An 11,286-nucleotide genomic window follows, 5' to 3' on the forward strand; every position below is an offset into this window, starting at 1 on the left:
AAATACATGTTTAACTGAAGAAGGAACAGAAGCTCAGTCACACATCAAACGGAAGCAAACGGAGAGGAAAAGATGGAACTTAACTATGAAGACACAGGAACAAATTGAACTTAACTCGATGAAGTCTGGTAGTGCACTGTTTTATTTGCTGGGCTTCCTTGCCTCAGTAAAACTCATAATTGCATTTCAAAATTAGCATATATTTAAATTACACAAAATCAACCAATAAAAATACAGAGAATGGAGAAGCCAACTGAAAGTGGAAAAGTCTAATTCATAAAAATAACCAATAAGAGATAGGGGATGGAGACGAATAAGATGTTGAGATGATTACATAAGAATGTTGAACAAAAGATTCAGATGTGAGAATGTAATGAATGAACACATCTGAATAGGAAAGGAATGACAGGAGAAGCAGGTTAAAAGTCAAATGTAAATGGATGACAACATAAGCATCAAGAATGTAAACAAAGCTGAACTAAATACCAAAGCTTGAACTATAAATAACTATTAAAGAAACCAAATGTCAAAATAACAGTCCTACACATGCATAATACAAAGAGAGATATACTAACTATTTCATTGAAATCGGAATAGAACTAATTAAATTGATTCCGGGAATCTTGATGAGCCAAACCATAAGCGCTGACTCCTCAGGTCGTTGACAAAGTGTAAAATGATAAGACGAAGTGAAAATTTAAAAATCTTTTCATTAGACTAAATGACAGCTAGACCAAGTGAGTATTAATTGACCAGGTTGATGATTGGACCGAAATGTAATCAGACGAAATTGAAAGTAGATGGAGTGGATTTAACCATGGTGAGCTTTCGCACCAGCAACTTTAGCAATTTTAGACTCCATTTTCGGAAGCCATCTTGGATTCTTGGACATACTGGAACACTGAATTAGTGTAAAATTATAAGAAGACGAAGTGAAAATTTTAAAATCTGGTCATTAGACTAGAATGGCAGCTAGACCAAGTGAGTATTGACCAAGTTGATGATTGGACCGAAATGTAATCAGGCGAAATTGAAAGTAGATCGAGTGGATTTAACCATGGACCTATGAAAAGATGGACGATTAACGCGAGCATTTCTTTGATCCAATGATAGTCACCGTCGCCTGGTCATGCGCATCTTAATGAGAACATACAGGTATTGTAACAATAACAATGACCATGACTACCAAGTGTATTTGATCACTCAACGACGGAACAGTTTCCCGGTCTTGATTTTTGTTGACTGATACCCTGTTTCAGCATTTGCCTTTCAGTCAACATGCTTCATATATGGAGCAGCAAACTTGAGAAGCAGACGATTTATATGATATAAAATATGATATTTTCCGATCCGCTAACTACCGCTCACACACAAGAACCTGAATAACATTGAGAGATACACGATCTATACATGTTATGTGCCACGTATACTAGAATCTGAAATATAATGGAGAAACTTGGGAAAATTGAATTTTAAATGGTAAACAATCAATCACAATATTGCCTCTATGTTAAAATGTGCAGACATTTCCCCAAATAATACACATGAAACTAAAATTACCAAAGGTAAACAAAAACTGCTCATCGATTTTCCATTATTTCATTGATTTGTTATCAACTGCGCATATAATTTGTGAAATATAAATGTCCAATCGCGAACTGCTTCAGTCCGTTCTCACGGTGACGATCATAGGACCAAAGAAGACTAGTATGAAGAGAATGTTATTTAGATGACAATTACAGTCACCTGTTAGTGAATTCATTATCTAAGCGATGAATGTCCATCTCTTCATAGGTCCATGATTTAACCATAATGGGTGTTTGCACCGCGAAGCTGAACGTTTTCGCTGAAAATGCTAAACGAATAACGATGAAGGCTGGGAGGTCTTTGTCGAAAATTTGTGAACCGGAACAGCATCTCGTCCCAGCTTCGAAGCTGACGAAAAAAAATGCAAGTATGTCGTTTGTCCAGTGTCCATGACGAAAATGCTGTTTGGATCCACTAACTTTCGACAAAGACTTCTTGATTGCCCTTTGCCACGTAGCTGCAAGAAAATTCCCGAATAGCCGATCTGATAATTAGACCAGCTGGGGCCCGTTGCAGAAGGAGTTGCAATCAATCGCAACTCTGAAAATCATGCGCAACTTGATTTTCAACCAATCAACAGAGCGCATTTTGGGACTTGCAATCGATTTTTTTTTTCGAGTTGCGTTTACACGCAACTCTTTCTGCAACGGACACCTGCTAGTATACCAAGTGGCTCTAAACCGCTAAATATATTTCTCAGTAACGCGATCCTAAATGTAATAGAAACATAATCTGGTAGAAGTTACATTACGATTCATATATATAAATTTACATGTGCGTTGGGGTGATATTTTGGAATCATATATGTGATTCTAATTCAATTTCCCCTACCCTTTTATATTTTAATCTAAGATGTTTAAAAGTGAGTGCGGGATATGCACATGAATTATTTACATCGTGAATTAAATTTAAGAGGAACTATGTTAATAACAATAACATGATAATCAAAATAATTATAAATCCTGTTTACCCCTAGTAGGTATTAGTTGATTTTCAAGCGGACCGTTAATGGAATGGAAGATTGAGAGAAAAAGAGCGAGAGAGAAAGAGAAAGAAAAAAAGAAAGAAAGAAAGGGGATAAGTACAGATAAGGGGAAGTGGGGGATAATTTCGTCGCGGGTAGATTCATGACACGATGAATCCAATGTTTATGACTAGTAATCAATTACTTCAAACCAAGTTTTCGTGTATTTCAATTATTGGTTTCAATAAAACAAAATTAAACAAATTAAAACATGAAATTTATTCTCTCAAAAAAGTTACCTTGTTTTTTTATTCAAGACACCTGTGCTTAATATCAATGAAATTTTAATACAAATTATTACAACGATCATTAAATTGATAAAATTTTCTAACAAGTGCAATTACCAAGAATGCGTATAGCAAGTTAGATCATAGTGGATTAAAAACAGCCTTGCTCACGGGCATAGGTGTGGCGTCCGGGGATCGAAGCCCAGACTTTCCGACTTTCCATATCATAGTTAGGCACCTTAGAATAGATCCCTCGGCCACTTGGTCGATCCTTTCAACATGTTCTTTAGTATCGCTGACGAAAGAACATGGTGGCGCGGCACGGCGCGTCGTGGCTGAGTGGTCTAAGCCGATTCAAAATATATCAAATTTTCATTTGGTAAACATAACAGTCGATTCGACCGAAATTCTCAGTAAATTATCAAAGAAAAGGGGTGTGTGTGTTTATGTGTGTGTACAATTAGAATAAGAACACATGAGAATAAGTGGACAACGCATATCAGATATCCTTATTTAGATTAGCCTATAATCTAGGGGGAGGCTGCAGTTTATTCCTTGCTGTTATGCTGAACGCAAGCGATATGTCTGATCTGGCAAAGACTACGCATTGTGGCTGCGTTAGCTAACGCAGCCACAATGCGTAGTGTTCGCCAGATCAGACGTATCGCTTACGTTCAGCATATTAAAACAGCAAAGACAATAACTGCAGCCTCCGCCTAGATTACAGGCTATATTTAGATACGAATGCTTCGTATTTATTTGCGCCTCGGAATAGTTTACTAGATAGATGGCGCATAATAAATGTGTTTATCAGTATTTATCACATACAGGTGCAAGATTTTCAATAATAAAGATAAAAAATAAAAATAAAAATAGCTTTCCATCTTTTTTCTTCTCTCTCTCTCGCCCACATCTTTTTATCTATGTCTCACTCTATCCACAACAACAAAACAGTTCGCGAACCTGCCGACGAAACCTGGCGTTGACGGCGAGGTAAACGAAAACGTTGATGAAATGGTTCGACAGCTTGAGTTGGACAAGCAGGAGGGTGGCGGAACTGAGTGTGTGTTCCCGGCTCATCGTCAGGTTCGTCGGCAGGTACTCGTAAGCGATGCTCGGGAACCAAGTCACCAAAAAGATGACGGTGATGATAAAGAGAAGTCGAGTCACGTGGTGCCCCTTGTCTTCCGGCTGGGCCGATTTTTTATCCACCTTGAGTCTGGGTTCAACGGTCTTGGCTTGTTCGGTAGCGGAAGGGTCATCGCCATTCTCCTGATCAGGGGATTGGGAGGTGTACAATGGTTTGATAGGTATACACGATATGATTATAATAAGTTAAGACCTTGAAAAAAATATGATACTTTCTGTTTCAATTAACACCCCCACAAAAAAAATTAATCAACCAACCAATCAATTTTGCGATAATAATGATATATATAACTAACATGAAAAGGGAATAATATGAAATTTCAAAAAAGAAACAAAGAAACAAACTAATTAAGTGAATAAAGGAAAATACAAATTTGAAGAAAAAAAATGTATATAGGGATCTTTGGGGGTTTTTTTCGTCTCAATCCATAGTTTGATCTTTATGCTATTATAATATTATCTAGTTGTTTTCTTTCGTGGGGTCCTTTGGCTCCAACCAAGAAGGCAGTGATCATCGATGTCCATTGATTGACCCTGATGAAATGTTATGAATAGCGGTAGCCCGTAATATGCACGTATAACCAATCATATTATGAATAGCGAACATCCAAATCCTTACCATATCTTGTTCTTTAGAATGGCCATCTTTGCCGAATTGGTCCTCATTCGCATTTGTGGTATGTATCTCGTTGTCTGCAACCATGACAACGGTGTTGATATTAGACTCAGCGGATGTGACGTCATTTGGGGTGGCCTCCTGAATGGCGTCTAACCTACATATTTAGAAAAAAAAATTGTTTGAATAGTATTAATCCAACGCTTATAATTTGTTAATCAGCAATTATTAGTGAGAGGAGAGTCATTCGACTCGATACATTATGTGAATAAAATTGTAGCTTTGCAGCTGGTCAATTAGAAAACATAACATAAATAAAAACAAGTGGAATGCCTCTGGCAGTCTCGCTTGCATTACGCGATACAATATAAAAGCAGTGCTGACTTTAAAAACAACTATTGAATAATTATTCACAAAAACACCATTCACATGATAATAACATACAATGTTCATTGACCCGTAATGACCTTGATCATGTAACCCAAACTTCATGCAAGATGTTCAATGATACTTGATTACTTAAGTTTCATGAACTAGATCCATAAACTTTCAAGTTATGACGGCAATTCAACAAATACCCCAACATGGCCAAAGTTCGTTGACCCTTAATGACCTTTGACCTTGGTCATGTGACCCAAAACCCAGGCAGGATGTTTAGTGATACACCAGTACCCTTATGTCCAAGATCCATTAACTAGTTCCATAAATTTTCAAAGTTATGACGGTATTTCAAAAACTTAACCTTGGTTAAGATTTTGATGTTGATTCCCCAACATGGTCTAAGTTCATTGACCCTAAATGACCTTTGTCATGTGAATTGAAACTCATGCATGATGTTTAGTGATACACCATTGTCCAAGATTCATGAACTAGTTCCATAAATTTTCAAAGTTATGACGATATTTCAAAAACTTAACCTCGGTTAAGATTTTGATGTTGATTCCCCAAACATAGTCTAAGTTCATTGACCCTAAATGACCTTTGACCTTGGTCATGTGAATTGAAACACAGGCAGGATGTTTAGTAATACTTGATTATTCTTATATTCAAGTTTCATGAACTAGGTCCATATGATGACATTTCAAAAACTTAACGTCGGTTAAGATTTCTTTTACGACGCCATCGTCACCGCCGCTGTCGGAAAAGCGGCGCCTATATAGTCTCGCTCTCCTATGCAGGCGAGACCAAAAAAATGCAGCTGAGATATTTATTGCAAAATGATTCTTTCGTTATCGCAGGAATGGAAATCGGGCTGTCGGACGGATAACCCTTCTTTTCTTTTTCTCTTTCTTTCCCCCTTTTTTTCTTGTTTTTTGCTCCGGCAATAGGGGGGGCGGGCCCCTCGATCCGCCTATAGGCGAATGCATGAAAATGAATTCTTATACCAACTTCTTTAATTCTATCATACAGTATTATGTGTAGAAAAACTTAAGACTCTCTTTTGTTGTATGCTTAATGTACATTCTTTATTTAGATTCAGTTCCTGAGAAATTATAAATAGCTGTCATCTTATAATCTAATGTATGAGTTTTAAAGGTCACTCAAAAAAGACCTATATATCAGATAATAATTATGGAGTCATGTCTGGGCATAACGAATTTTATTCCGCTCAACATGTAATAATTCGATAGGATAAGTTGTATATATTTTTAGATTATTGAAATATACTTTACCTTTTTTAAATTTCAATATTTAAACAAAGCATGATATATTTTCATCTACGTAAACATAAGCACATGCACATACGCACCCTGACACACAGGCACTGCACAAGCTTCGTAAAAAAAAAAAAATTAATATGATGGTATTTCTCGTATAAAGTCAAGTTTTCTGATCTTAGAAAATATAAAATGGAACGAGAGTAGGATAATGACCTAGAAATATTTTTGGTTGAACATTTATGAGACTTTATTTGCATAAAATTGATGAAATATCCGCTTGAATTTTCAGAACTCTGGGGTATAGCAATAGTTTGTTTTTTACCGAAATCATACGGAAACCGTACTATCCTGCCTGTATCGTAGTTTTAAAGATGTTTAATTTACCTAGATTTCCTTGCTATCAAGTTTCTTGATCATACCAAAGTAGGCATCGAATTTTAGTCCAATAATGTGAGAAATCATTTTCCTTTGAAAATAAACTGATAAAATCCGCTCGATCCGCTCTTAACGTGGGAATTTATTTCCCCTTATTCCGTCTATTTCCCCTCTTATTGTGCATTCACGGTATTTCGTAATTAAGTTTTATAATCACAGGAAATCATATGAATAGGAGAAAATAAAGGTACAAGACACGTGAGAAACGTCTTCTTTTTATAAAACTTTAGTGAAACGTCAAAAGCTCCGTGCTTCTTAAGGGTGAGTGAAAACTCTTCCTCCCTGCACACATCCCCAAGGGAGAGCGCTTCGCGCGCTCACTATCTCCCCTTCCAAGAATACAAACATGGCTATGCGGTTGAATTAGTACACTCTAAAGACGAAAAAATGTCACTTTTTAAAAGTCACAGGACTTTTTTTCTTTTTTTAAGGGGGGTGTGATACTCAGCTTTGACAACTTATGAATTTCGAAATTAAGAATATTCACCATTTCCCCATTTTAAAGATGTAGCTTCCATTGAAATCGTGGAAGAAAAATAAGATATTTCAGAGAAAAAAAGTATCCTCACAACGTTTTTCAAACATGTAAAATTATCACAATTTAGAAATGACATTTTTTATAATGAGACGCGTGACTTTCAAAGCTGACGGAAAAAAAACTCCTTCATGCATTCCCTAACTGATCAATAGGATTTTCAGACAAACGCTAGTCCATGAGAGAGCATAATCCATTTTGCCAAAATATTTTCCTCAATCTTTATTTTGAAGAAAAAAAATAAATATATTTTCAAAGAGGGAGAACTAGGAATTATTTTTGTTGCGTTTATTACGACCGCGTTGTAGTTTTACAAAGCTATACTGACATTATTGAGCTATTGTCGGGCAGCCCGGAACGGGGGAAGGGGACTTTATCCCCCATTTTTTTTTCAAAAACCGGGGACAAGAACGTAAAATTACCACCTAGTTGTGATTTTTACATGGCCAGCTCCCCCCCCCCCCCCACGCCACTTTTGGCTCAGCCCCTCCCCCTTTTAAAACTGTTCCGCGGCCCCTGATTGTATTTGAGTATTCGCGTTATCAATTATGCTTAGATTATGCCTCTTCCAAAAATACACGTTTACCAATGTAATGATAAAGCTAAATGATATAAATCAATTAATGAATCGCTAGCCCGATCAGATAGTATAGGATTTTAGGAAGTTGCACGATGCGACAAAATTTTGTGAACATGAATGTCAACTCACAATGAAGAGCTTAGAGGTCTTTGTCGAAAATTGATGAACCGGGACAGCAGATCGTCTGAAGGTTAGGAGCTGACGAAAAATTGCAAATAATTATGTCGTTTGATTCAACTTTTTTCGACAAAGGGTGATTTGTCATGAACGCTTTTTGACGATAGATTCTCAACGTTCCAGAAAGCGTCTGTGTAGTGTTGCGAAAATTCTCATTTTTTTAAAAAATTGTTCGTTAGCTATAATGACAATTGTTTCTATAGTTCAGTGGTCAAGTCGGCGTGAGTCCACTTTGGGGATGATACACATAACCAATTGCAGGGCTGACGCCGTCTTCAAACCACATCAAAAGGGAGGTGATGCATAGCATTCGAGCCGCCTCCGACGCCGGCTTCAGCCCACTTTCGGCGTATGTGTTTCTCCACCCTAGGACGCAATTGCTGGTCCGGTTCATTATTTTTCGACCAAGACTTTCTACATTGTTCATTGTCATTATTTCTACGGGCATTTGACCATACATTTACTTTATCATTGAATCCTTCGTACGTTGCTCAGTGAAACTATCTATTAATGAAATGGCCACCACCATTGTTGCCATCAGAAAAGCGGCACCGAGTATAAATACGTCGGATTGTAGTCAAATATGATAAATAGTCATACCCTTTATCATTATAATTTCTTTGTTGGCTCCGTTAGGCCCTAACAAAAATCTTTGCATACGATTTTGTGTTAAGACAAGGCCTAACAATTACTTCCTTGTACAACATGATATCTAATAGATACGAAAGGTAATACAGATCGTTTTCTGTACTTACCCAATCATGGTAGTGCTCAGGTTACTTGGTGCTGACTGAACACCTTGGCTACTGGCATCTGAGCCATCGGTTGGTGGCTTGTTTGGCTTGGTTTGGTTCTGAGCTGCTTTGAAGCGTCCTCTCCCGCCAAGCAAGTTTTTCCTGACTGCCTGCTGCTTCCGAATGGCTCTGTACAACAGTGAGTACAGGACGGTGGAAACGAGAACTGCCGCAGTGAAGAGCAGCAAAGACAGTGCCGAGAAGGCGACTTCCATCCAGGATGACCTATCAACAATGACGCAGGTCAGGAGGCCTGTCCGGAGAGGCAGAGCGTCCACGATGAAGAAAGCGGGGATGTTGATGATTACCGAGACCGTGATTGATGCCACGGACACCAGGGTCCCGACTCTTAGACTTACCGGTCGGCGAAACGGATGGCAAATGGCCCTATACCGGTAGGCGGCAAGGGCGATGGTGAAGAACACCGACGCAAAGATACCGGCCCGAGCTGTCATGATGGTCAACTGACAGGTGAAGTCGTTGGTGCCGTACTTGAAGCTGATCGTCTTCAGGATGTGAAAGCAGGACACCGAGAAGTCGACCACCGCCATGAAGAGGAGGGTGATGTCGACTACGTTCTTTCTCTTCTGCCGCGCGAAGACGATCAGGATTAGACCGTTCCCAAAGACACCTAGAAAAGGCATCACGAACCCAAACGCAACGAGGAGGAAGGTATGCATGTTGAAATTAATGTCTATGTTGTATGCACTTGACTTCTAGGGTCGTGTTTCATATTTTTGTATCACTTTCAATCGTGGAAATCGGGACACAATGGTTTATGAAAAAAAATTGTCTGCTTACACTCAATCTTAGAAGTCGGACAACAACCCCACGCACTGTGCATCAGGCGATGCCTTCATGGGTAAATGACAGGAGCGGATGCATACCTCGTCGTCGAGGCAATTTTCGTAGGCAGTTACACCTACGACACAAAGACTCAAAACCGACCAAAGCTACGATGTTACTTCGAATGGCATATTAAGTCGGCTTAGATCCGGTTTCGTTTGTGTAACTGTATTTGTATATTCTTCAGGATTGCATTGAAGACGGAAAGGGTGATATTCTCAGGAGTGCTCCCAATACTCAAAGTACGCATAGTTAGAGACTCTGATTGGCTAGAATTGACAAAGTAGTCCTCAGTCCTTCAAAGGAGAATTGTAAAGGCCTTCTTATGAAACATCATTATTGGCCACTTGAGAGATGGCAACAATATGATGCATAAGCCATTCTTATTATAAATGCCTTAATTGATTCAAGATGGAATCGGCTTCAATTCTAGGGAGGGGGCATTGATCTATTTATAATGAATATAACGAGCGATTCTACATGTAATTCATTACTAGATTATAGGGACGTGTGTGCCTAAAAACGATTAAGATGTGAAGGATACGTGTTCTATACATTATACTGGATGAAAATACCGGTTAATACATCAAACTGTATTCTGCCTGATCAAAATAGAACATCTGAGTATTTTGTCTTGCTTATATATAAAACCTCTTCTCAAGAATGAAATGGGCTGAAAATTCCAGAATATAATCTGCATAACAACATTATAATATCAGATTTGTAAAGCCAAGTTCTGAAACGGTAATTTTGAATTAAAAAAGGAAAAAAAGTTACGGAGATGGTGTTTAACCCAGTGCACATTGTGCGATCCGATACGACGCATTTTTTTTGTAAATAAATCGCGTTTTGCATTCAATGTGAACGTTCGAAGAAGCAACATTATTTTATTTGTAGTTCCACATGATGTAAGGAATAATGAAAGAACAATTTTGCTTTGCGGCAAGCCCTGTTGTCGACGTAAATTCCAAATCGGCTTCAATTGCAGCCGATGATGACGGCATTACGATTTGGAATTGAATTTGGTTTTTTTTTATTCGTACAGGGAGGCTCGAACTCGACTGGATTTAGATTTCAGTAGTCCTACCACTATACTTTGATCCCTAAGATTTATGGGTTGGAATGTTCATATCAAATCTTATATACGATTTCTTTGAAATTCGGATCGCAACGAATCGCGTAAGTGTGCGCCGTGCTTTAAATGTCAAATTTATATTCTAATGGCTGAAAAAAATAATTGACCACTACACTTGAAATGTTGTACGAGACAGTATAATTCACATTACTGACCCTTCAACCAAAGTTTTACAGAAAATGGAGGCGGGTTATTAAAGTGGACCGCTTTATGAATAAAAATGCATTTAATACACACTTAAAATGTTGGGCAACATACTGTCCACTTTGTTGGATAATGTATGTCGGTAAAAAATATACATATTCTGGGCAGTTATTATCCAATGAGCAAATTCATTGCCCAATTATTAATTTTTATTACCTAATTTGGGCAGATTTTAGCCAAAAGTCGTGTGGACAGTCACTATATGTTGCCCAGGGTTGGTTAAAAGTTGGGCATTTTTGCCAAACTATTTCAAGAGCGTATTAATAATATGGAGAAGTGTGACCGCAAATATATCGCAGAAGACAGTACACTAAAA

General features: G+C 38.0%; 1 protein-coding gene across 2 annotated transcripts; it reads right to left on the reverse strand.

Moving 5' to 3' along the window:
• Positions 1–124: 124 nt before the first annotated feature.
• Positions 125–9,824, reverse strand: LOC129281742 (oxytocin receptor-like). Of its 2 annotated transcripts, XR_010296522.1 has the most exons (4): positions 8,747–9,776; positions 4,607–4,760; positions 3,564–4,110; positions 125–3,379 (listed from the first exon to the last, which is right to left on the reverse strand). XR_010296522.1 is itself a non-coding variant. In XM_054917657.2 (3 exons), exons 1-3 carry the CDS (start codon positions 9,463–9,465, stop codon positions 3,772–3,774), a joined length of 1,212 nt encoding a protein of 403 aa, XP_054773632.2. In that variant the 5' UTR covers positions 9,466–9,824; the 3' UTR covers positions 125–3,771. The 2 variants fall into 2 exon arrangements, 1 of the variants encoding a protein (XP_054773632.2); XM_054917657.2 differs by having other exon boundaries at positions 125–4,110; positions 8,747–9,824.
• Between the last annotated feature and the right edge of the window lie 1,462 nt (positions 9,825–11,286).

Source organism: Lytechinus pictus, chromosome 18, assembly GCF_037042905.1.
Source record: "Lytechinus pictus isolate F3 Inbred chromosome 18, Lp3.0, whole genome shotgun sequence".
NCBI lineage: Eukaryota > Metazoa > Echinodermata > Echinoidea > Temnopleuroida > Toxopneustidae > Lytechinus > Lytechinus pictus.